The sequence below is a fragment of the Semicossyphus pulcher genome, unplaced genomic scaffold (genome assembly GCF_022749685.1).
Source record: "Semicossyphus pulcher isolate SPU_LCO1_2020_fin unplaced genomic scaffold, fSemPul1.0.p SCAF_1, whole genome shotgun sequence".
In the NCBI taxonomy this organism is placed as follows: Eukaryota; Metazoa; Chordata; class Actinopteri; order Labriformes; family Labridae; genus Semicossyphus; species Semicossyphus pulcher.
Window position 1 is genome coordinate 21953019 of NW_027211603.1, and position 27988 is coordinate 21981006.

General features: G+C 40.2%; 2 protein-coding genes across 2 annotated transcripts in view; one reads left to right on the forward strand and one right to left on the reverse strand.

Moving 5' to 3' along the window:
* Positions 1-1456: 1456 nt before the first annotated feature.
* ddx28 (DEAD (Asp-Glu-Ala-Asp) box polypeptide 28) lies at positions 1457-3616 on the reverse strand. The gene has a single exon (XM_069663449.1). It carries the CDS (start codon positions 3614-3616, stop codon positions 1916-1918), a length of 1701 nt encoding a protein of 566 aa, XP_069519550.1. The 3' UTR covers positions 1457-1915.
* A 4919-nt stretch (positions 3617-8535) lies between these two features.
* The window catches only part of nfatc3a (nuclear factor of activated T cells 3a), a 56121-nt gene continuing 36668 nt past the window's right edge, over positions 8536-27988 (forward strand). The window contains exons 1-2 of the mRNA XM_069657954.1: positions 8536-9060; positions 25886-27068. Of these exons, the coding sequence (XP_069514055.1) occupies positions 8970-9060; positions 25886-27068 (1274 nt within the window). The 5' untranslated portion in view covers positions 8536-8969. The remainder of the gene's footprint in view (positions 9061-25885; positions 27069-27988) is intronic.

Here is a 27988-nt window from a genome sequence, read left to right on the forward strand (position 1 = left end):
AAATATAAATGCAGGGATTGGAGGCATTTGCTCCACATGCTAAAAGTGGACACCCGGTCCCTGTTGTCAGGGTACACTTGTGTGAAATGTGAACCTTAAGGGGGGCAAAGCTATAACATGTTGACCCGAGCCAAAGCAGGGCAATCCCACCTAGATTCCAGACATTCTGATGGAAGCCCCTTGTTACTGTCAGAGCCGTTAACACGTCTGTCCGTCTGCCTAACACTCAGGTCTGTCTGCTCCTGTAATCTCCATACTACCACAGTGAATGTAACATGACTGAGAGACGAACAAAGCCTTTTCAAAATAAGAGCATGCCCTGTCTCCATTGACAAGTTTGCTGTCAACTGTCCAAATTCCTGAAAAACACTACACAGTTCTTTGAAACAAACCACATAAAAAACAGTTTCTATGACAGTCTGACAGGAAAAGCTATTGCCTTTGAAATATGATCCCAAAGATTATGTTCATTCTGGCAGATTTCCATGTTGACACTTTTGCGGATTCCTTTCAACAAGCACCCGCCGGCATGGGAGAGGGAGGAAAAACCTTTCATGTACAGCAGACCTACCACATCAACAGAAATGACATCAGGTTTTGGCCTGTATTAAACCTGACTAATGATTAATGATAAGAGCTTTCTGCACTGCAAACATAAAAGGAACTGGAATCCACAAAGCCAGTGGGTTCGTGACTGTTGACAATATGTAAATAAGCATGTGCAAAGTTGATAGTACAGAGGGCAAAGTACAAAATATCTGCGTACATGCTTTGACCTATCAACTGTACAGGTAATTTGACTGAGCTAAAAACAGGCCAATGTCGCCGCCTTGTGGCTAAACAGATGCAGTACGTATGACAGAAACAAATCAGAATACTTGATAAAGATGATAAGAATGGATGTCCAAAGAAATCAGGATTTGTCCTCATGACAATATCAATCAACGTATGACACACTTATAATTCTGTTTTAGAGACAGTTAAGCTTAAGTGAAACACATCTTTCCTTGTGCTTTCCACTTTCTAGATTGTGGTTTTAGTGTGATTGGGCGATGTTAGCGGAATGAAGCTTTTTTTAAATACATATCTTGGATGCCATTTCTAAGGGTGTGGTCAAAAAGTCTCTTTCAATGACCCACAGTCAACACATTTCCCTGAGAATTTTTTTTAACACTCGCCTTCCACATATTTTCTGATCGTAAAAGTTGAGAGGAGAAGTTGATGATGTGATTTTAGGTTACATTTTGCTTGGACTAAATATTTTTGCCTCCAAAAAAGCCACATCAGGGCAAACACAGTCTAGAGAAAATCCAGCTAATGGCTCCACAGCACATTATGAGTACATTGTTCAAACATCACACACTCCTAAATTGCTCAATTAAACCGTTATGGTAAACAAAACAAAGCGAGAATAATATGCAATAAGATTTTACTTGGAATTTGAAGCATCTTTCACATCATCTTACAAACAAACATTATTATACACATATAACAGTTTTTCAAACTATGGCAAAAATACATTCACACACGGGGTATTGTCCATGTCCTCATTAACAAAAAGCAATGTTTGAGCTTTGTAAATATAGGAACAAAGCACTACCAATATGACATGACTCCAGGTAGTAGCTCTGAAAATACAAGACTTGTCGCCTTCACTCACCTCCCTTTCAGCTGATTACTTTTGGGAAGGTCTTAATGACCATAAAATTGCACACCAACTGCAACCTGGCAATCTCATTCTTGATGGTTTCAAAATGGAATTATTTCTAAGCCACTGTAGACATGAAAAATCTGCCTACTGGAATTCTGTTTTAAACAAATCTTGCTTAATATGAATTTAGAGTCTATCATCCCAGCACTAGAAATACAGGAACATATCCCACCAGAGGCATTTCTGCTTGTAAACATACAAACTCTACTCCTCAGCCTCCAGTAATTTGGGTTTCGGCTCATGTATATCTGACTCCATTCCTGGCAAACTAGTTCTCCTACGTGCTGCAGTCTCAATCTTCTGCACCAGCTCCACATCCCACGCATGAGCGACAAAGCTGAGCACCTCCCCATCCTCCACCCCGCCTGCTCTTCCCACCCTCCCCGCTCTGTGGATGTAGTCCGTGTGGGATTCTGGGAAGTCATAGTTGACAACCAGGCGCACTTTGGAAGTGTCCAGGCCTCTTGAAGCAATGTCTGTGCATATCAGCACCTCCACCGTGCCCTTCTGGAAGGAGCGGAAGATTCCTGCACGCACGGCAGCAGGCATCTCGCCTTGCAGACGTGCATGCTGAATGCCCATCTCATCCAACGAGTACCCCAGCCAGTTGACGGTGGCAGATTTGTTGCAGAACACCACAACAGCACCCCCTCCTTTTTCCTGCTGGAGCTGCTTGAGGGCTTGGTTGAGCTCCAGGATCTTGTCAGCACCTTTCACCTTCAGGAAAGCCTGCTTCACATGTGGCATGAGGAAGTGCAGCATCTTGCTCTTGATAACGACCATGCTGCCGAGATCTGTCACCTGGCTGAGCACTTCCCCGACACCGCCAGGGAAGGTGGCCCCTACCACCAGCAGCTGGGCTTTATGGCCTGGGCCGAGTGTTTCCTTTGGATTACTAGCAATGTGTGTATGGAGCAGGATGTCCTGCAGCATTTCAGAAAAGCTGGGGTCAAACATAGTGTCAGCCTCATCCACCACAAAGAAACTCAGCTCACTCAAGTCCAGGTAGCGTCTGCGCAGGGCCTTGACCAAAGCACCTGGTGTAGCCACTAAAATGTCTGGCTGATCCTTCTTGAATATCATCTTGATGTGTCCTACACCCCGCCCACCACCCACAGTCCTTGTCAGTAAGTCAAAGGGAGCACACAGAGTCCGGGACACAGCCGCTACCTGCTCAGCTAGCTCTCTGGAAGGCACAAGTACCACAGCACGAATCTTGTGCAGGTTCTCAGCGTCTATTTCCGACTTCTTTTCAGCCTGCAGTTTGTGAACAATAGGCAGGAGGTAACTCAGGGTTTTACCACTGCCTGTCTCTGCTGCACAGAGAATATTGTGCCCTTTCAGGACCTTTGGGATGGTCTGCAGCTGTACACTGGTGGGATGGGTAATGTTGGTTCTGTCCAAAGCTTCCACCAGCTCCTGGCAGATGCGGATTTTATTAAAAGTCACCAATGTCTCTTCAACATCCTCCTTCTGATTTCCAGCAACAAAAGGTGCAACAGTCTTGATGTTGTTGATGGTGAAATAGTCCCCAAATGATTTGTAATGTTTCCATCCTTTGGAGCAGAGTACGGGGTGCTCAAACTTTCCAAGTATGTAACCTGCAGACTGGTTCAGTTCTGGGTTTTTGCACTGGATCAGGAGCTTGCCCGCTTTGACGGTGTTGATCTTGTTTTTGCCTCGAGTCTGTTTCACGTTTTCTACTTGCTTTAGCATGTAGCGGGGGATGCGAATAACTGGGGTCTCTTCTTGATTGGCAGCTGTTTGACAGAAGCGAGCCTGATAAACAGCACGATGAATACGACAGCAAGCCGATACTTTCATAAACTCAGGACAGAAAAGCCCACCTGAGTACAGAGCTCTCGACGAAGCCAGCGCCAAATAGCCGACCTTCAAAGACTGCATTTTCGTGTTTAACTCGCTCGCAAGCAGCTAAGAGTCCACTTTCAGGTGTAGAAACGTGAATAAAAGACTAAACCATGAAGATGAAAACACTTTAGCGCACCGTGAGGGGTTGACATCACTCTAAAGCTACGAAAAATACACCAAAATCTGTTAGCATCCCGTTTCCATTGACAGCTGTATCGCCATGCTTCATTGGCGAATGTTGATGATGTCAAGTGGGCGTGGATTGATGACGTAACGCAACATTTAGATTTTTTTTTTTCTCATTTTACCCGTAATTGGCAACAATATATAAATATCAAAATAAAAACATAGATGTAGAAGAAATAAAAATAAAAGTAAATTTGATATTATATAGAAGAATAAATTATTAAAGGAAATCAGGGAGAAAGGGAACTAAACATATGACAAAGGCTGCAAAAGCCCTATTGTTAAGAATATATATATATATTTATGACAGTTTTAATGTATTGTTCCCAAGGACAAACAGTTTTTTGTCCCAGAAATTATTTTATTTCCAGAATAATTCACATCTTGATCTTTATAATGTTTGGCTAGTAATTATATTAAGTTAACATGAGGTATTCATTTCAATTAAAAATGCAAGTTAATTGCATTTCCCAAATGAGATACATGGGCTTTTTCAGCTTGCTCACTCTCTTTATTTTGAAGTCTTGTATATTGTATGCCTGTTGTAACACTAAATCAATCAACTGATCACTAACCCTTGTGAATCAGCACTGCCTGCGGTACATTAATGCCAGAGATTGTAATGGATTAGAGGGGGGTGAGAAAGAGTCCAGTCATTGACACAGCAGTGACTGTCAATAAATATCCACATGATTCTGAGTTCTGGTCAATCCTCTTCAGCAAAGACCAAGCCTTAAGGCATAGTAAATACACTTGTATTCATCTGAAAATTGCCAATGCCAAAGACAGAAGACAGAAGATTTTATTTTCAAGCATGTCAAACACTATATAGTCTACACTTCTAAAAGGCCCTTTCCCGGGATACTTAGGGGGATAATCCAGGGTTGCTACTTTGCCACTGGGAGTGAAACCTAATAAAAAGGGGACTAATCTAACCAGGCATGCCTCCAGGGAGGGTCCAAAGGGGCTGTTTGGCCCTGTATCACTCCAGATGCCTGCTAGGAAGGTTTTCCTCCATTTACTTTGGTTCAAATATTATATTTTCTTGGAAAAAGTGCATTATTTTTTAACCAGCAAAAAAAAAAAATCTGCATCAGCGCTGGCATTGATCTCACATCAGCTACCCTTCCCATGTGCTGAATGAACTGGCTCATTGATTGATTTGCTGTGGCTTTAATACATCACACACTTTCAATAATACAGTCTCACATGTTGGACAAACTGATGCTGTTCCCATGACCTGGGGTATTAGATTACCGTCTTATACCAAAGAAATGTCATTATACATATATTTCTTTAATTAACAAACATTATTACTGAAAAATATCATAAAAATGTGTTTAATTCCTATTGCTACAGTATTTTCAACCAGACCCTGGGCTTGTGATTGTCCAAAGGGAGGCAACTGTCAGACTTGCTCGTCCGACTGAGTCAATATTCAGTTTCACAGTGTGAACAGTAGAGGGCAGCATAAATCAACAAGGATGATTATAGTCACCTGAAATCTATCACGGTTGTAGCAAGTTTTTGCACCATCTCTCAGGTCTACTATATTTGTTTTCATGGGGCATCAAAATAAATAAATCATATTTTTTCTGTCTTGGATTAATTATTCTGGAAATTATATTTAGCATATTTTTCACGATCCCACTCTGCTGCATTACTAACACAGGCCTCCTGTAGTCTGTAAATCAACCGCTGATAAATAAAGAAATTAAACAACGTGTTTTTCAAATGTTGTAGATTGAACACAAATAAAAATATTCTACCTACAGATAAGTGCAACAGTTGCACAAGTGTGCCTTTAATTCTTTATCAGCTGACATTCTGATACAGGACTGTGTGCAATTTGATCTATGTTGACATTTAGTGAACATTGCGTGTGTTGCCAAGGTGCTGCGTTGCATTTCTGCAGCGTGTGCAAACCCCAATCCTTGAAAGAGTGACACCTCTCTCAAACAGGACCAGTGTGTGGGCAGATGCTGTTTTTTTTGTCTTCCTTCATAACTTTCTTAACAAGAACAGAATATCATAAACCACATCTACAGCCTCCCACACAATTTGTTCTCTTTATCTTCTCTCTTCAAAGGTCATCTGCGGAGATAAGAGGCGCAGGTAACCTGAATCAGACTTGGGTGGGTCTGCACAGGAGAAAGTTCAGTCAAGTCATGTGACTGCCACAAAATAATGTGATAATCACTTTATAAAACAATTTGTTAAAAATATATTTAGTATAAAGGTGAATTTGCAGTTGGTAAATTAAGATCCACTTGGATAAATCACAACTAAAACCTTATATTTTCCTCTTTATTTTGAAAGCACATGCACATGAACTGTAACCCGGCTACAGCACTATGTCTAATATAATTGAGAAAGGTAAAACTTTAATGTGCTGCAGGAACATTCTTGAGTCAGAAACTACTTTTCTTCTTTGCTTTCTTTGACTCAGATATGTTGCAACGTTGCAATAATCCCTCAGGAGGATATTACAATCAAATTGTTTGCTTCTCTTTTCTATTTAAAGTCATGAAAAGTTAAGTAAATGAAGACTGATATAGTAAGACATAAGAAACTTAACTGATTTAATAAATTATTTAAGTCTAGTGAATATAGCGCTGTTGAATGAGTATATATCTGTCTACAAGTGATTTTTAGCAAAACATTTAAATTAAAAATAATTATATTTGTCAATATTTGATGTTAATCAGACCTTTGCAGGTCTGAAAAGGCAGAATACCATTACATTTCAAGAACTTTGGCTTTTGGTATTTATGCAAGACTCAGAGGGGTTTTGATTTTAACAAAGCAAACCCGTACTCACAGTAAGGAGAGAAGCAAAATGGCACGATGGCATAGAAGTCAAAAAGGGTTAAACCTTGTGCTTTTGCTTGGAAATAAAGACCACAGGAAATGTGATATTGATGCTTTCAGATGTATTTGTGAGCTGAGCGCTTGTCTGTACGCCCACATGCTTCTAGCTTAGGTATATGTAGTGTGGCTGTGTCAGTAAAATAAGAGGCTGCTGTCTGCTGCGCATGCAGTATGTGCTCGGGATGGACTGATTTACATCAAAATGTGCTTGTGCAGAAATCCTTTTCAGCAATATTACAAAATATCTCTGTTGCTTTTTACCTTTCACTGAGCACAGCTTGAATATTTAAAAAACAGACAAAGTTCATCTGATTTTTACAAAGGGAAAATACAGTGAATGCATTTTTTTTTGTCTCTTTATATTTGTAGTTGATTTTAAAAGCTACAGTAGAATACAGGGTAGAATGAAAGCATCAGTGATGAACATAACAAAAGCTTTGATGTTTTACAGCTCTGCTTATCAGACCTTTGGTGAAACATTAAAAACTTGCTTGATAGAGGCAGATATTTTAAAGAGCCGCGAATGCGTGGGTTTCTGTTTGTGTGCGTGTGTCTACAAAGTACAGGTTCGAGACATCAAAACAAGAATTGAAATACCCCCAATATTACACATACTGTTCCTGTATATAGATAAAATGTTGTGTTTACTTAGCCTTATTGTTAATAGTTTAGAGGAAAGCACAAAAATTCTAATTCAATTAAAGGCTAGAGGACATATCAAGGCTTTCTGAGGTCAGCAACCTCTGCTTTGCTTACCCAATAAAGATTAAGCTGAGGAGATTGATGGGTTGGACAGTGACACTGGGGTTAAAGGGAATCGAACAGCCCATACACAAACAGATTTAGTATTGCTTTAATCTAGTCGCAGACACACTCTTACCCCCTTATCCCTGGTAAAATATACTGAGAATTACATGATGTGATTTAAATAGACCAAAGGAATCCCTCAGAGTAGGAATATACAGTATAAGTTCTGAATATGTAGGAGAAGCAAAACTACTCAGTTATATTTAACTAAGTGTCTATTTTAAATGTGTGTTCTGGTATAAATATCAACCCACCGAAAAGCAATGTGCAAACTAACCACCGAAAAAAGGTCTAAATTTGGAGTAGCCTACATTTCAAAGTGTGAAACCCTGTACAACAACAATTTAAACTACATATTCTGGGAACACATTTGTTTTTAGTGCCATGCAACATGAAGCTTTTTCTATCTGCACAGTCTACAACCTAAGTGATTTAAATGCCCATGATTAAGATGTATTCTATTCCCAAATATAGCTCCATCCAATAGCCTACATTGGCTGATTAGAAATTAATGGGCCTCTGTGCTGAAAGGCTCAAGGGATATAAAGGTAAAAAGTGCATCATGTCATTATGCTTACCAATCCTGGCTTGGATTGGAACCACACAAAGAGGTAGGGTTAAGAGCCAGGCGCAATCGGATGTAATCTAATGGCGGGTGGTTGGACGAGAATGGAGGACCAATTAAATAGAGCAAAGTGGCTGTAAGACCTAGTTGTTGCAAGGTCAAAAGGTTTGCTTCATTCAATTTCAAATGTTTGTTCATTATGGTGGGTAAAAATGACTAAATTAAACAGACACATAAAGTAATCATTAAATATGTTGTTGTTGTTGATAATTTAATTTAGATTTTTATTCTGTATTTTACTTTCTAGGCACCAAGATGTCTCTCTAGGTACAAAAGTAAAGTATAACAAATTAGATAGAAAACTATATACTTATACTCATAACTTGGTAATTCTTCAATAAACTGTTTATTAACTCCATAGACATGGAGCTGTGTGCGTGAATGTTCTCTGTGTTTGTGTGCGTGCCCTGTGTTGTGTCTGCTGACGTCACCACTGGAACTGCCTTGTCACGCGGGGTTAGTAAAAGTTGGGATAGGAGCTCCGGAGAGAGAGAGAGATAGTGAAACAGACCGGCGGATAGATAGAGAGAGACGAGGAACGGGATATTTTATAGCGAATATTAAATACTGGAAGAGAAAGCGCTTCTTTGTTGTTGACTAGGTCGGGAGACGAGAAAGAAATAGTGAGAGAAGGAGAGACGGGGGGGGGCAGGCGACTTTCTCTGAAGTTGACGCCAGTATTTCGCCAGTTAACTGCCGGAGGAAGAAGAACCGTTTATTTTGGAATTGTCAAACGAGCGGAAAACAGCAGTCCGCGTGCTCATGAGTTAAACTGAACTTAAGTTGAACTTCGGCGTCGTGGCAGTCGGTTAATGTTGTGACATTTTCCGGAGAGCATAAAGTGCTCCAGCGGTCGACGGTCGGTCGAGTGGCGGGGTAAAACCCGAGCTGTCAAACCCGATGACTACTGCAAACTGCCCCGGGAATGAGGAGCTGGACTTCAGACTGATCTTCGGAGAGGACGGGCAGCAGCAGCCGTTAGGCCCCGCAGGTCAGTTTGTTTCACTTTGCTCATTTTAATGTTTCATACAAATATAGCCGGTAGTTAAAGGCACAATGTGCAATAACATTAACACAACTTACAGCCTAGGTAGCTACTGTTGACTTAATTTAAGCACGGCAGCTTTCAACCTCAAATTTCAATGTTGAGTGTGCACTGTAAAAGAGGAACCGGCCCACACATGAGAAATATTAAAATACCACGCGACCTTTCTATCGTGTATGTCTACAACACCAGCTGTCATTAGCTGGACATGCTAGCAGGGTAGCAGCAGTGCTGTTATTGCCATATGCGAATCATGCAGTTAAAACTTCCTACAGTTTGCAGCAGTTGGCTTGTCAGGTGTATAGTGAAAGCTTTGTAACTTTGGCGGGACGGCAGCAGTGACTGTTGTTGCTCTGGTGTAAGTGAAGTAGGGCTGCAAGAGGGACATGTTTGAATGTCACAGAGGCACATTTCTGCAAAGTAGCACATACTAATGTTGACAAAACTTTATTCCTTCGCTGTTGACAAAATAAGTAAAAGGTAGGACGGATAGTGTTATAATGTTTTAATAGCAATGCCCAAGTTAAAAAAAAAACTCTCTGTGTATAACTCTTTAACTCTAAGAGTTATACACAAAAACCTACATATTCTGCTATGTGTCTGTACAAATAATTACATGTTAACAGTTCATCAAATTCAGCTTGCTTCTAACTAATGAATTTGCTCCTAATTATTGTAAACGGACAAAGGGCAGTTTATAAAGAAATATAATGAAATAGTGTCCAAATACAATTATATTTATTTGTATGTTTTAGTTTTTATTATTATGGGTGTCACCATAGTGAATCTAAACATTAACCAAAGATCTTATAGATAGTTTTAAGAGGACAGTGCTTACACTGAGGCTTGTGGCTTTCTGTTCTGTGCCTCAACATGTTATCTAATAAACACACATTTGATTCATAGTATGCCTCATATCTGGAAGTAAAAAGCTTTGAAATATGTTCTAGCTAATTAAAGCAAGTTAAGGTCAGTTGAAGTTTGTCACTAGTTTAACAGGTAGCAAGACCAGTTATCAAGTCTTTTATCTCTTAAAAATACCTTGACCCTTGAATTGGAGCACTCTTGGCTTTTTAATAAAACATTTGCTTCAGGTGCTAGATTTAACAGAAGAAAGAAAGGATGTAATTTATCAGGCTATTGTAGTGATTCCTTACACTTTCAGTATGGTGGAACCCTCACGAAAAACGTATTGATATTCTAAACGTCAACCTCAAGATATAGGTTATCTTTAATAATTTGCTTTTCGTATGCAAGGTATACATCAAAGTTTAAAACAGTGGGCTATAAGTCATTTACAGCTGCTATCCCAAGTGCTTAAACAATAAGACAATATCAAGAAGTTAAAAAATAGTCTTAGTCTTTGCTGATCAGTGAAGTCCCTTGTAAAGCATACAAGATGAGAGGCCTGGTCTTAGAATTTTCCTACACAGGGCAAAACAAAAATGGAAAATTAGAGGATAGTATGTTTCTTTCAAGAGGCTCTCTTTGAAGCTAAGGCAGTAAGTTAGCAAATAAAATACCTTATCAGAGCCTGGGCTTGTTTACAAATTTGCCATTCCAAATGATCATAATTGCATTAGCACATTGAAGAGCGCATAGAAAGGACTTTGTATCAAGTGAATACACGTCTTTATTCGCTATGAGCGATCTTGTGGATTATGTTTCGGAAAACACTCTGAATGGAAACTAAACCGTAAAACTGATAAACAAGGCATTGCAAAGTTTTTCCAGTTAATGTTACGTCACACCAATAAAAATGTTTGTGATGGATTTGAATATTTACTTCACTGTAAGTGTAACACAGATTCACTGAAGTGGTGAATGAAGCAGGTCCACGTTTGATACATCACGTTAACCAAAAGCAGCTGTATTTATGGACATACAGGGACCACGTCTTGTGAAAATATCTTTACTTTGTTGCCTGAGATTGTAGGGATGCATTATATTAAAGGCTGCGCTCCTCCAGAAATTGCTTGAAAGTATGTTAAGGATGTCAGGACTGAAATCAACATAAATCCATATGAACAGTACTTTATATGCCGATACATTTTCTTTCTGATTGCACATGCAGAAATTCTGTGTTTTTATCTGGATGTGTTGCAGTGTAATGACAAATGTGGTTGACGTGTCTGTGAATCTGATATCGCTAAATATGAAACATCCTGAGTTACTCCTGTTAATAATAGACAGCACTGCCTTTTCGGATAGGAGTTGTGTATTAGTTTAAATGTGTGAATGGGTCTTTTAGATAGTATAATATACACATGCTGTGTGATTAAAGACATAACCAAGTCACAAGCTGGATTTAAACCCACACATGTATTAATGGCATTTTCATTGGTCTTTGCATTCATGCAAAGTTCACTTCCTTCATTTGATTCTGTCTGTTTGCCTAACCATTTTAACCACTGTATTCTCCAGCTCTGTCCTTTTCATGAAACTCTGGCAAAGTAATCACTCCTCGAGGTTTGGCATGTGCAATCTAAATGTTCTGTTCTTTCGATTAAAAAGGAAGCCTGATTTGGAGATGGAACGAGGAAAAAAACTGCTGTTCGAAATCAGCGTAGGAATCAAAGCACCACTGTGCAAGGGGTTTTAATCTGGTCCGGACTGTATGACTTGGCCCTTAAGGGGGGGAGCGTGTTCGAATTAATAACCTGAGGGTAATACAGGATCACACAGCCAGAGTAACAGGGAGTTGCACACTCCTGAGCTGCTCTCCTTCTCTGAATGCAAGGATCAAGTCAGGGCTTGTTTTTGTAACAACCAGGAAAACCTCTACAGTAAATATCTGGCAGGTTTTCACTCCACAGAGGCTGTTATTGTTGAATGTTGCTTGATCAGTCTGTGATTGTTTTAATTTCTTATGCAACCAGTTCCTCAAACTTCTAATTCAAAAGTTACCGTAATGTATTTAAAATTTCTAAAAGGATGCTATAATGGGAGCTGCTTGAATATTGGCTTCCTTTTACACTTTTAGTCTCAGCCCAACTGTCAGTCATCTTGCCATCTTTCAGCTTATTACTTGCATATGTGAATATGATTAAAAGCCCCTTTCTTTTTGTTCTTCTTTGTCTGTCTGAATGGGTGTCTGTCTCTTCCCTCTTTTGCTCTCTGACTGTTCTGTCCTTGTTGCTCAGGCAACTGTCAACTCTTTTGAGGTCAAATACTCCACTGTTCTTTTGAGAGGCATTGGGCAAGCTTACTGTAAGGGTTTTCCCCTGATTATGTACAGAGCCGACTGATTTAAAGAACAAGACCTTTTGTGAATCAGCTTAACTGGAAAGTGAGATTGGATAATTCAAAATTCACTGAAACAAATCTGAGCTGTATAAGAATGGCTTTTAGACAGAGGCTAAGCGTTTACTACAGACCCAACATCTTAATGTTGATTAAACATTATCAAAGCCTCTTATAGAAATAGTTTTAGTCATTAAGGGAAATACCCCAATGATTTCTTCATTGGGTCCACTCTTCAAAGAAGTTTTATTGTTTTGTTGGCATTTATTTTGTGTAGTTTAGATCCAGCAGCTCACTTGGGAAAACACTAGCTCAAACTTTGTAGTTCAAACTGAAGATACATGTGCTATAATTTAGGCTAGGTTATTGGGGACATTTTGACCAATATGTTATGAAAAAATTAAGCAGCGTAAAATCCGGAATTTAAGTCGCGCCGGAATATAAGGCGCTGTCTGTTTTTGGGGGTATCCCAGAGATAGTAAACAGGTTTTCTGCAGCTATTTCATTTGAAACATATTCAAAACACACTAATTATAGCCTACCATCTGTTTTCTCCATGTTGAGTTTGCAATCCTGGTAGCTACCAGTGCAGTAGTTGAGCTCAGCCTATGGTAACATTGATTGGTTCAATCACAATCTCCAAACTCAGACACTCACTGACTTTGAGACATGTTCCCGGTATGTGTGCGAGTGCTTAGTGCTGTCCCTCTGTCAAATCATCAAGTGCATGAGGGCTTTGATGCAGACTTTTTAACGCCAGTTGCGGACTTTCCGTGAATCTGCATATCAGCGGACTTTTCTTTGGTAGTTACCCAGAGTTCATAGCCAACTTGGTGACCTATACAAACACGATTGTCCAGCCCCCCACTAAATGTAAACAGATGTTTTTATATTAAAGTAGTGTTCAATAAAGTTTGAACAAAAAAAACCCTAGATGTAAACATGCATGCAAGCATTTAGATGACAGGAACCGCAAATATGTTTATCTGTAAACGACAACGCGTAGTTCATCACTTTTGTGGTTATTTATAGCATGGTTTTAGATATGTCTATGTTTTTCAGTTAAATATAGAAGTAAATATATCAGTTAAATAAAGCCTTTCTGACTTTTGATTTTGCTATTGTTGTGAGGATGGCGGCTGCACTGGCAATCATGACGGCGCATGTGTGTGTAAGCTTTAGCTTATAGTGCAATCGTCTGGGTAAAATACCATAACAAAATAATATACCTCTCTCTGTGTTTTAAATTTGGTCACAGAGGGATAACTTTTTAGATGAAAACATTTTTTTTATTAAAAGTGCATCTTATACACCGAATTTTACGGTAAATTAAATCGTTTTTGTTTATTTTTCAACCATAAAATCTCCAACTCAGTGCATATCTTTAACCTTTGTTTTATTCATCGATTTTAAAGGATCTTCATCAAAATATTTTTCTATGTTCTATGTAGGTATAAGGTCAATGGCCAGATTTTTATAATCTTAGAAAATATAGGTATCTTGCTCAGAACTGTGTTCAAAAAAGATGAATCAAATGGACTGCAGTTAAAGGCACCCAAAACGTGTCTGTTACTTTAACAGTGCCAAGTCACGAATACTGAATATTATTTTCCACTTTTTGCTGGATGTATTCTTCAGACTGTTCAGCTGTTTACAGGTTTTATCTGGACTCAAAAGGCTACTGCAATATGTATCCAATTTCTAAAACAAGATAAACTTCCTCTTAGCCCTCGCACTGTCTTTTCTAAAACGTGTTTTGTTTTGTTGTTTGTGCGGGGCCTTTCTCACCAGAATTGCTTAAAGATTTTTTTTAAGTTCAGTTGAATTGAATACTAGTCGTGGCTTGGGAAAAGATATTATTTGCATTTTGTTGTGCTAGAAAACTGTGACAGTTTCACCCAAAACTGTGATATGACTCTGCAGCTTTTCAACCAAGGCACTTGGTTACTAATGCAGCAACAGGTAGCTCAAGAAAAGTATGCCAAGTTTGTGACAGTTGTCATAGAATCACTTTTTATTATGTTGTTCCTAAATGACACGGGGCCACACATCAGAAATTAGAAAATAAAACAACTAGTAAACCAAGTGTCACCAGTTGCCTATGTGAGATGTGTTTGTGTGGATAAGTAACAACATACAGTGATTTTCAGGCTTCAGGCATATGTTTAAAATCTTAGTGTTCTATATATAATCTAATATAAAGATTTTTTTAAACTATTAAACATGTCAAAAAAGTTTTTCCATAACACATAAGGAGGAATAAAATTATATATATTTTCTTAATTTTTGTAATACCTTAATATAATTTAAATCTTGTTAAAAGTAACATAAAAACATCATTAACCCTACATCATTCTTTAACTAATTAAAAAGTTAGCTGTCTATGTAAGACTTCCCCATGCTAAAATAACATTCATACAAATTCCATTTCCTTAGAGAGCATCACTATCAAAAGGTCTATAAAAAGGAGTTATGTTTCCACTTACAGTATATCACCATTGCTTTTGTCGTTTCATGCATTTTTGCTTACATTTTTTCCCTTTTGTTTTCCTTTTCCTTTTAATCTATTGAAGAACAAAACCATTTTTAGGCGCCCTGCCGTAGATTAAGATCGGCAGGGTTAACCAAGTGTAAAGAGGTACGTAGGTCAAGTGTAAAGAGGTACGTAGGTCATGTTTGAGTAACGGCCAGTTCAAGACATTTTGTAGCTTACAGCTAACTGTCATTGTGAAACCAACTGCGCTGAAAGCAGCCGTATCACACACTGGTGTGTGTTGCTGTTGCTTGCTAAATTCCGTGGCATCAAACCTTATGTCATTCATAGTATCGAACAGGTTTTTTGGTTGTACATATCAACTACAGAACATACTTTCCCTTCACAGTTATTTAATCTAGTTCTGTACATAAAAATAGCACAGTCCATTTAGCAGCACGTTACACCATGTATTTGGGCTAATCCCTCAAAATACCACTTACCCCTTTTGTAATAGAGTGTCTGTTGAGAAGTGGTTGTGTGAAAGGTAGAAATAGGTATTGGTGGGTTAGGGTTATGCGAGTCATGAGCAGTGGTCTCATTGGGCATTGGAGATGGTATGATGCAGGGGCCAGGGGGGCAAAAGAAGTGCCCTCTATGGGGGGCAGAGTTGTAGATCCATGGTGGAGATGTCTGGATCTCTGCCCAGACATGCCATGTGGGGTTCAGATGGCCGGGAGGAATTAAAGGAGAGGGGGGGACACACACCGCTCTCTAGCTGCTGCTGAGGGGAACAGGAACAACATTTTTCTTCACCCGCTCTCCTTGACGAGAACTTTCTCTTTTTTGTATATTTTCCATATACATCAACCTTTTCCTTTTTTTTCTCTTTGCTCACAAGCTGAAAGAAGTCCTTGTGGTTTACCAGCACAGAGCATTGTAGACCTGCCACCAGGACGACTGAGGCTTCTTTCCTTTCTCACTGCTGTCTCAGGATATGAAAGAGACCACCAGTGACATCAGAGAGACTGATGTAGGCTAATGAAATCTCCAGATGCCAGCAGTCACCACAACCACTTAGTGACTAGTCAGGTTTGATTTTGAAGCTGTTAATGTTCTGTGACATTTCCTGTACCTTTGCGATTGTCTTTTTCATGCCTGATATAAAGATATGTCAAGGCGCATTTTTTTCATAATGAATTGATCAAACAAATTAGTCAAGCAAGTTAGTCAAGAAAGTAAGTATACCCTTTTCTTTGTTGTTGTTATTGCTCTCCTTTTCTCAACCAAGAGCACAATCCTCTCAGTCCTCGTCGTGGGAAAGACTGAAAGACTGAAATTACATCGCTCTCATGGTGGACTATTTTGAGCTCCCAGAGAGAGTGGCAGAGGGCAGGCGGCAGGTTCTAGTGACTCGTTTTTACTTAGTGCAGGAGAACCCCTCTCGTCCCAGCACGACTGCAGCCTTCAACTTTTAACTGCTCAAGCGCTTTGCGATCTTAACGGGGAGAGGAGTGGAAGAATGCTGTGCACTACATCGCCAGGTGAGTGTGTCGGCACTCCCAACTCTAGCAAGGTGTGTCTTGTGTGTAGTCTAGACATTAATGGTGAGTGGTGGGAGCTGCCACTCAGACAGGCAGCTGTCATTAGAGTACAAGCTGTCCTCAAGTCTGTCAGAAAATGTAGAAGACATTTCATTGGAGAACAACAGAATATATTACATTTTTTTATTGAAAACACATATGGCCAATTTATTGAGAGGTCTCTAGTGTAATGTTGAAATGTGTCCAACATACAATTTTGCTTTTGATGTATCGCGCTGTATGCAATACACTCAACTCCTGCTATGCTCATGTTCATTTGGCTTGGTCATTTTTTTGTTTGTTTGTTTTAAGATATTTTTTTATTATTTTGATTGTGAAGCTTTTTGAAATTAAATATGTTGGACACATGGGACATACCTACTTGTTGATTTTCATAAATTCACAATATATATATTTTTTAAAAATTAAAGAAGACTGGAAAACATGCAAGCAAAGCTTGGATTTAAGGAACTACAATGGTAGTGGATTGCTGGAGAGTTTGACAAACTATTGTCTAATTTATAAATCAGATGAAAAACATTTTGTGACAAAAAAGACTTTACGGCCCTTTGGGTTCAAATACTTCTATGAAAATGTAAAAGACAGAGAGGTCAAAGGTCAGACAGTCATGCATTAGGTCCACATGTGGGGCTAGATCACCATGAGGTTGCCCCCTAACCCTACTGAACTGAAGGGGTCCCAGCACCCACCGTGATGAATGAGACGTTTGTTTCCCGGGGCGAGGCATGAGTAACTATGTGTGGCATCTGTCTAGTTTAAATTTAGTGTAACTGAAGCTACCGCTGGCTGCGCTGTATCAACATGTCAGAGACTGCATTACACCAGAGAGAAAGCTGTTGAACTCCTGCATCTGGTTCCTTTTTTTCTTTCTCTCTTTGGTCCCCTTTTACTACAAGGCAGGGCTTGCTACACAGGGATCAGGGTGGTTGAATCCTATTTTATTTTAGGCTACCCCTCAAAGCCATATTTCAGCCAGGCTAATGCTTGGTATTGGCACCTCTACCCCATGCAGTTTTTCTTGTCCCATTCCCATTATGCATCCAATGATCTGGTGCGACTTATTCTAAAATGAGATATCAAAAACATTGATTGTTATGGTGCCCTTTAGTGATAATGAAAAAGGTATTTGGTGGGATAAGTAAGAAGATATTGAAATTAAGATCTAAAAGACTTAAAAGCTAAATAGATAGTGTAAAAGTTGTGCTACACCAGTTAGATCTTCAAAGGACTAATGGTACCCATTTCAGTTGTGGCCGATGTTTTTGAGTAGGGCAGTACACACATTGTGGCTAGAGGTTTTCACTGATCCCTCTCTGCACACCATGTTATAAAACATGGATTGGGTCTGTGGGGTAGAGATATTCTAGTCATCTTCTTAAGCATGTATGGACTTGTTGAGCTATGGGAAATATGTAAAGGAAACATTTTTCAGGACATATATACCACTTCCATTCATGCTTTTGAACAGGGAAATTTCTTTCTTCCTGTTTCTTTCCTTGATTACTTCCTGTTAGTTTTTCCTGTTGTTCTGTGTTGGCCTGATTGGAAGCATGATAAAGCATTACAGGAGAGTTATGAGGCTCTCCCCCAAGCAGAGCAGATTGACCCTTTACTTGAGGACACTGCATTTCTTTTTACCACCTCCCCATATCCTCTTCATCCATTCCACCACTGTGCCAGCAACACAGGGGATGGGAAGTGGTCCTCCTCGTTCTGTTGGTTAACTAATCTGTGTGAAGATGGATCAAGGCTTGCAGATTAACCTTGTGGACATTAAGAAGGCTGAACATAGGCTTATTTTTGTAGTTATTTTGATAACAAGCGTTCCTGTTTTTATGCTTGTATATATGATCATTTCCAGTAACATAGTGCACAAGGTATTATATTCTATTCCGAACTTGTTGGAGAATTTTTGATGACACACTTTCATATATCAGTGGTAAATAGTAGGTGCTATAGTCTCACTATGTTCTCTAAAACCCATTGTGTGCAAATGTCAACTCTCTCTTTCTGTCTCTCTCCGCTCTGTATCTGTGTCTCACACACTCTCTTTTTCATTCACACATGTTGAAAGACAAAAGCTCTGTTTCCCTGTCTGTCCCTCTACCTTGCTCTCTCTCTGGTTGACTTTTTCAGGCACATGCACTGTCAGCCGTGACAGATTGTTTAAATGTCACCGCTGCTAGCAGTAGCCTCTGATGTTATCTGCACTGGGTTATTATAGGCCATCATGCCGCTGGTGTTTGCCTGAAGGCAAATCTTCTAATGCACTCTAGCTCTTCTGCTCCCTTGAAAAATAATTCATACATGAAAAGTCCGACACTTCTTGTGTTTACATGCATGCAAAAAAGCATCTTTGTTGGTAGAAGCCAAGTAAAGATGACATGGATTGTAATGCACCCGTGTTTACATGTAACTGAACTTGAATGTAGGCTGACATACTTACAATACAGTCATGGTAATTGAGGCTGCAGATGAGATGATAGGCTCTTCAGTTGTTCCTTATTTTGTGTATGACTACATTTTAAAACTAGGCTTGTTCTGTTCAGCCTTGGAAACTGGGTAAGATTTTCTCTGGAACTGTTGAGTCGTACTGTAAGCTACATTATTTTCAGAGTAGTCATTCTTGTCCTGGGCTCCTGCAATAGATGGAGCATTTTATTGAACCTTAAGAAAAGCTTTGTTGCCATCAGTTGTGTAGCTCGAGTTAGATTTTGCTAAATAGATAACTGTCGTCGCTGTCGTATTAGGATGAGCCACCTCCTTACCTAACTTATCAATTTTTTTGGGGGTCCCCCAGGGCTCTATTTTGGGTCCTTTTCTACTGTGAAGCATAGAAGTCAAAGACACTTCACTTTTAGTTTCTGTTGACATTCATCTCACCCAGAGAAAACTTTTTCTATCTGACGTGTCCTGCATTAGGCTACCTGGTGTTTGTCTGATATTAGGTGCTGGATGTATGAGAATGTTCTCAAGTCAGTTGATTTCAATACAGTGCTCCTGTCTGACTAACTTGTCCTATTTATAGTGATGTAGCTTTAAAACTAAAGGCATGCCCTCACATGTTTTTTTTAGCTGTTTTTTAGATCCTATGTTAAGGCACATGATGAGATATTAATATATTAACATTAACATTATAGTTTGTAAAGCACAATGCCATGAAAATAAACCATGTTGTTTTTTACCCTACATCTATGTAATTATTAACCTTTTCTGAGTGTAGCAAATGAATGTATTCTGAGGGCAATTAGTGTTGTGTTTGAAGGATCTTTGTGCGTTGGTGGGTATTTAGTTCAGATGGTTACTTGGCACTCTATGTTTATCCCATAATGTTATCTCCGCATGACATTGTTAATTAGGAGCTTAATTTAGCTGCCGGCATATGTTAACATTGGCTTAGGCTGCCATTGTTAAGCCTGTGGTGGCTGGTGAGTCTTCAGTGACGGCACAGGAAGGCTTTTTGATGTAACCCTAAAATAACGTCACAGGATAATGACAATGACATGGCTCTGCAAATGCAAGAATACACCTATACCTCATAATTTGACTGTATAAGTGCTCGGTTCCATTTGACTCTTGGTAGATTCAGCCTGACGTATTGTCCTACATTTTGATGCCTTTTTCCATCACTCTCACTGAATTCTATATGTGGTCAGACCCAACAGCCTACATCACAGGGATCACCAGTAGGTTTGGCACAAACCCATTCAGGAAGGTTTTAAGCCACAGGTGTAGGCCAACCCTTACAATACGTGTGTACATGTGCGTCACAGGCTCTCTGTTTAGTGTAGGCAACCAGCCAGCTGCAGAGTTCCTGGAAAACCCAGGAGGAAGGAATTAAATTTGCTTATGTCAGGGCTCCTGGGAATCCCTGCTACTATCTATACCAACCTAAATGTAAAAACTGTTACATGTTCTAAAAAGGTTTTTAAGACCTATTTTACTTGAATATATATTTTTTTAAATTCAAATGGCTTTTTGTTGAATTTTCCCAAATTATTTAATTATTATTATTTGTAAAGCACTTTAAATTGCTCTATGTATGAATGGTGCCTTATAAATAAACTTGCCTTGCCTAATACATTAATCCAGGTCATGTACCCTCTGTCGCACTGGGCCACTGAGTTAGTTTTTACTGCCACAGCATTCCCTGCCCCTTTTGTCCCGAGTATAGAAAATAATTTAATTAAATTTAGTGAGGTGAACAGATATTAATTGACTAGATGTATCAAATAGCTAATTGGTATTGGTGGGCACCATGTGTTGAGGTTTTGGAGTTGGTTTCAGCAATTAAAAAAGATTGCAACATGTGTGTCCCTCTGAGTCAATTGAGTGGACTGATAAGGAATTTTAGAAATCAAAGCTTATCTTCTGTAAGAAAGACAACTGACAATTATCCAAAATGAAATGATCTTATATGGGAGTCACCATTTTTATTGAGTTAATTGCCTTCTTATCTTAGGTATATGCCATTTATCTCATGAGGCTTACAGTACATGGTGTGTTGGCACACTTTTGCTGTGGTCTGTTGGTCAGCAGCTTTTGAGGGGAGCTGAAAGAGGAGACTGGGCTGAACACAAAGCCTTCCGTACAGGGGATGTAAGCAGAGCCCGCTCTAATCAATCTGCTGGTCCACCACAAAGGGAACCCTGGCTAAAGTTTCATGCTAGCTGCGGCACAGCGTGGTGTTGGTGCTGGTGGGTAACCTAAGACCATAATACGTGTTGGGATGTATGCACATATACACACAAACAATCGCACGCACATACAGAGTGTGCACAAACACACACAGGAAGGCACAGAGGCACAACCACAGGCACACAGGAACACAAATTCACCACCCACACTTTCTTACCCTTACACAGGCTCATACACACACAAAGAGAGGTAGACAGAAAGATCGTGGGCGCACCAGAAGGAACATGCCGCAGGTAGGAGCTTGTCATCTTCTCTGGGAGAGACAAATCCTTCCGTCACTCAGTGATAAACGGCACTTTCTCAGAATGTGTGCCTGTGTGTCACTGCCGGTCAGAGGACAATGACACACTTTGTGTGCAGTGAGAGAAGGAGGAGGGAGGAACTGTATGGATTACCCTAAAGCGAGAATCCCCAGGCAGTATAATGTCCGCCCAGAGGTGTTGAGCTGTGTGTCGTGAACCAAGGTAGACGCCACCATCACCAGTATGTCAGGCTGTTCCCTGTGGTTATCGTGACAACACAATGGTTTTCTTGGCGTGTCAAAATCATCCAACAATCTACACTTCACAGAAAAATCTCCCAGTGAGGAGGAGCTATTATTAGCTTAGGTACAGCAAAGCCTCTTAGACATCTTTATTTAACCGGATTGGCTGTCTGATGTATGGACACTTGAGAAGTGTGGTGCACTGGGCTTTGCAACCAAGGCCATTCATAAAACAACAGCATCACTGCTTGCTTCTCTTCTCTATCATTTTTCTCTTCTCCTCTTGTCTCCTCTCCTCTCCTCCCTGACCTCCTGTCCTAAGGTGACTGCTGTTTGGCTCAGCCAAGGGGGTTTCCCGCCACCCACCCCTTCCCTCACACTTGAGGGTTTAGGTAGCAAGCTAATCTTATCTCGGGGCAAGAGGGCTGTGGGCCAGGTAACATGGTCGTCCCCTGTCTGACCCTCATCTGTGCGACCACTCATCTCTCCTCACCATGTTTTATGACTGGCAGAAATATGCAAAAGCAGAAAAGGAGATTTCATTTCTGTAACATCTCGTCTTTACCATTTACTCTTACTTTTTTTTTAACTTTTGCCAAAAAAACAGAAAGCCGCTGTGGAACAGAGAGACATAAAATGTCTAAATAGAATGAAAAAAAAAAAATTAAATTTAGTTTTTTGAATGTAGGGCAACCAAGCAGAAGGATTTCTAATCTGTTATCTGAGCAGACTGAGAAAGAGACAGTCCGGAGACAAGTTACTGATCTCATTGCTATAACCAGGCCAACTCAGACATCTAATACAAAGTACGAGAATCTTCCACAGCATAATGACTTTTTAAGATGTATATTTTTCATGTATCATAAATCTTTTCCAGACATCATGACATGATTTACTTCATGGCTTTCCACTAGTATAAAATATTTTTAAACAGAAAACTGCATCTTCTGCCTACTAAAGGATATTAATGTGAACACAAGCTACAAAAGCAGAGTGTCGGAAATGAACTCTTTCAACCTCCCGAATTACCCTACACTAGGGATGGGAATCGCAGGGTCATGATACGATAAGCTTTACGTGGTCCTCTATAATGATAATATTACGATACAGGGATTTAGCGATAATTGATATATTGCAAGACAATCATTTAACGATACGTCACGATATCTGATTAACTTCTTCTTCATCAATGGATTTCTCCTCATGTTACCCTCATTTATGTCATAAGCGCCACTGCATCAAAATCGCAGGGAAATCTGTTTAGAGTGCAGTATATAGCACCAGCCTATCGATAATTGTACTCCACAAGTCAGGACGACAATATATTACCTACTAAGTTTCATAACATTACAATATAAGCTCAAATGAAGTCACAGAAAAAGGTAAATATGATAACAAGCTACTAGATTTACCAACATAGAAGCGCACATTTCACTGCAAGTTTCATTGAATATGCGCTCCCAATTTGCGTGTAATTAGCACATCATTTTCTGTAGCAGCTGCTCATTACTCAGTCAGCACCTGGGACTGCCCCGCTTTACCCTGAATGATTTGTATTTGAAGTTCTTGGTGTGAATCAACAAAATAAGCCTGTCAGGTTGAGTTGTTAGCTAAATGGCAACCCAGTTAAAAAAAAACAGAAACTTTGAAAAAATTAATTTAATGCTAAGTTTTTCAATGGTTATGGAACAAACTGAAATTCATTCTGATTACTCTATATGAGCTTCAAATGTAAACCAGACCATCAGGGACAAGATTGATTATTTCTCTATAGCTATTTTTAATGCCTTCAGCTATTAAATGGACACTGGCAACAGCTTCACAGATTTCAGACAACTCAATGAACACAGAATTTTAATACATTTATCTTGATTATCATACTTTTGGATAGGGGACATTTTGCATAACCCAGAAATAACAATGAAAAACACAATGGCAGAAATCATAAAATTGCAGGTTATGTTTTGTTTTCTGAGCCTCATATCTTGTATAGTGCGGTGTAGTTTATGGAAAAGGGGTGATACTCCCTCCCTACTCTGAAGATGTGTGTGTGTCTGTCTTAATTGCCGCCCTTTCCTTTATATGTTCTTGTTATCTCCTCATATAGAAGCAAATTCAGGCTATCATTGAGAAAGAGGATAGTTGTCCCGCACAGCCTCTTTCTCTTCCTCCCCACCGTTGTCCTTCTCGTGCTCCCTGTCAGTCCGTCAGATGCTGTCGTCAGAGGATCCACTGCTCGGTCTTGTGACAGGCAGGCAGGGCCAGAGCGAAGCCGAGCAGCTATAAATAAAGAGCTTGCTGCTTCTGCCTCTGTTGCTGCTGTCGGGTAAAGAGGATAGAAGGACAGAAACCAAAATCCTTTTCCTTCTTAATGAACTTCTTTGGGCTATCCTTAATGTCTGATTTGAAAAGATGTTATGTTACTGGTATGTAGTTTTCATTTAAAGTCAGAGGAAACAAATATGACATTATATTAACTATCAAGTTATGGCTTTTTTATGCTTTATTTTAATTGTAACATGTTTATTAGACAAGTAGGTATATTTAAGGAATATGGGGAAGTGTTGTGTAATGGTTTCACAACCTTATCCTGTACAGGCTACATGGTCCTTTTAGCAATGCTAAATGTTTTGTAGTGGCTTTTTTGCCCGTATTTATTCCCTGGTCATTAAGCAGTTTACTGAAGGATAAGTCTTTTCATTTCACAATAAAGCAGAAGTCAAAAAGCCAAAGATAGAACATGACAGGAAGGCTATTGGTACATGATGCTTGCGTTGTTTTTACTCTTTATGTATTTACATTGGATTAAATAGACAGTGTGTTTTGTGTTACTTTTTTGCTTTAGTGAGTTGTTATGTACAAAAGTAAACAATGAGTTTTAAATTCAGTGCCTCTACTTTACTTTATGCTCAATGCGTATAACTAAATTGTCAAGTGAAAACCTGCACGAGAAGAAAATTCAACTTTTTTTGGGACAGATCTTTGGACAAATTTCAATATAAGGCACATAAAAGTCCTTAATTCATAATGTGTTTCCAATCTGCCTGTCTCTGCATGTGAAATTAACATCTCACATGTGAAACAGTGGGAGGTGGTGTTGGGTGGGGTCCCAATGTGAGCAGCAGAGCATATCCAGTGGAAGTTTATCAATAACCTCTAACAGAGTAGTGCCAGTGCGGACAATGGGCTCTTGTCTATTTGTTTGTGTGTGGGTGTGTGTGTGTTTGTGTGTACTTACTGCCTGTGCCGGATGACCTTTGGTATAAATAGCCTGCCGGCGCTAGCTGTGATGACAGCCGACAGCACGCATCGTTGTGTGAATTTGTTTCCTGAGTAGTGCTGTTCATTGGTTATCCCTCTTGGAACGATGCCTGCACGACTGCCTGCTGCCCAGCAAAACTCCTGCTTCTGACTTCCTGAAAGTGGGCTCAAATATAAAGCATAAACTCTATGTGCTCTGTGACCAAAACATTTTAGGACATTTTGGCAACAAAGGCAATAGTCCCTATGCAGCACATGGTTGCATAAAACAAGGGTGCAACAGGATGACTACTGTACTATTAGGAATGCAGTGGGTGATGGTTAGATTCATATCACTGATGTGTCTACAAGTGTTTTTGTTTGATCTGCATAAACACAACCTTAGATGTTCCACAACACTCTAAGGTCTCATAGTAATCCCTAGAAAGTGGCTTTTAGGAGCTGTGACACAGCAGTATTTAAACTCACACTATTTTAACCCACAGTATGTCTTAACAACATAACATGAGAGATGCTTTGGGTTAGGGATGCACAATATTATCAGCACGCTATCGGTATCTGCAGATTATGGCTTGAAAATGACATATCGGCATTGGCAGATATGTCAGTTTTCTGCTGATAAAACAATGCTTTAATTATGCCTGAATGCTCGAGGATTTACTAAAAAAAAAGAAAACGTTACAAACTAAGAAATTTTGTTCATAACCTAAGTTTTAGTACTTTTCTTATATTGCCCAGTGAATGTGTACATTTTAAAAAGCACTGTATTATGTCATTTATGCATGTGCCAGTAGATATAAGAGTAGGCATAATATCAATTACGCTACAGGGGAGACTTGATGTTGGAAAAAAATGTGCCTAATATATCGGTATCAAAATTGGCAATCGGCAGAAAGTTTTGGACAATATCGGCACATCAGATATCGGCAAAAAATCCATCCCTACTTTGGGTAATAACTCAGTGAAGTCAAACAATAACACAATCTTCTCCTCCTTTTCCTCTTCTAGATCTGGAGCCTGATGACAACACATCGTTCTACATCCTAAATGTGGGCCAGCCCCAGTCTATGGTCACCAACCACCAGTCTATTGGCCTGCCTCGTCATGGCATGCAGTCCCACTCCCAGATCATCAGCACTTCCCCGCGCTTTCAGCCACATAAACCCGGAACTGAGCCTCCATGCTATGAGGCACAAGACTCCAAGTATGGCACCTCCCCCCTGCTACCCTCTGCTCCTGTGGAGGCGCCGAAGGCCTTTGAGTGCCCCAGTATCCAGATCACCTCCATCTCCCCCAGCTGCCAGCAGGAGATGGATGCCAATGAGGACAATCTGAGGGCGAATGGACCTGATGGGGACTACCATGGTGATAGGCCCCTGTCCAGAGACCACCTGTATTTACCCCTGGATCACTCATACCGGGACTCTTCACTCAGCCCGAGCCCCTGCAGCAGCCTCTCCTCCAGGAGCTGGTTCTCTGATGCCTCCTCCTGTGAATCATTCTCACATGTGTACGACGATGTTGACTCAGAGCTAAATGAAGCGGCAGCCCGGTTCACCCTGGGCTCCCCGCTAACCTCCCCAGGCTGTGTCTCCCCTCAAACCAGTGGTGGCGTATTGGAGGAGCAGCCCCACTGGCAGCACCACCACCCCGCCTTTGTGCACCACTCGCACTCCATCAGCCTGTCACCCCGACAGTCCCCCTGCCACTCGCCACGCACCAGCGTTACGGATGAAAATTGGCTCAGCCCTAGGCCACCTTCAAGGCCCTCCTCACGTCCAACCTCACCCTGTGGGAAGCGGCGCCACTCCAGTGCTGACATCTGCTACTCCAGCTCATTGTCTCCTCACCACTCGCCTACACCTACACCAGGACCTTCACCAAGGGGCAGTGTAACAGAGGACACCTGGGCTGGCAGTCCTTCTGTAAGCATGTCACCTTTCCAGTGCTGCCCATCCGAGGTAGACATCCCATCCAAAACGAGGAAGACCTCACAGGACAGAACAGCTATGCAGACGGGGAAAGGAGATCTGGTGCTGGATGATCAAGGAAATATGTCTCCTAATCTAGACTCTCCTTCAGACGAGTCCCTGCACAGCCTGAAGAAGGACGGCCCGGGGGAACAGTTCCTCTCAGTGCCCTCTCACTTCTCGTGGAATAAACCCAAGCCTGGTCACACACCTATATTCAGGTAAATTTGCTGATGTCAAAAGAAAAAGCAGAAAGTTACTAAATAATCATTTCTAAATTCAGCTCCATTTCACAGAGGCAGTCAGCTAAAGTTCTCCAGCTAAAGCATAAATTATACGCATGTAGAAAACCCAGTGTGAGAGGAAGTGTCGAGAAACTTGAAACCTTTTTGTCTTTTTAAATGTCAGTGAAGACTTTCTCAACTGGCTGTTGCAATCAATTTATTTTTCTACTTCCTGTTTATATTTAAGAAAGACTTGGTGACAGCCGTCGTGACTGCAGTAATAGTGTGGAATAGAAGCCAAAAAAAAAATAGAGGTGTGGCAATTAGTATTATATAAGGCAATCACAGCTTGGCCAGACAGCTCCTGCTGTCAATCTTTAAACAATTTGTAGGGCAAGGGAGAACAATAGACTGGTTAAGGTATTTGTAGAGTGTTGTGCACTGTTATAAAAAATCTAAACCCTTTTGATCTAGGACATTGTTAAAGCATTTCAAAGCAATAAAATATTATCAGTTAGCAAGAAGTTGAAGAATATGCCTGTTGTTTAAGTTGTGCAGATCAATGTCTAGTTATCAGGGTACTTTGAGCTTTTATCAGCAATACAATCTGGCTTAGTTACACCATAGAGTAATAAAGGTGTATTAGTATGTGGATGGAAAAAAACAACGCCTCCAAGTAACACATGTAAACACACAGGCACAATCTCCACATGAAAGAGTGACGAATGCAATCACAAACTCATAATGGAGTTTTTTAGGAGAGGAGTCTGCTGGGCTGTCTGTTCTCCAATGTGTGCAGCAGATGAAGGCATGGCCTTGTTTGTATGCACTGGCCCCTAGCACTGTAAATCAGCACAGGGCACATATGGGAAGGGGGCCACCGCACACACACACACACACACACACACACACACACA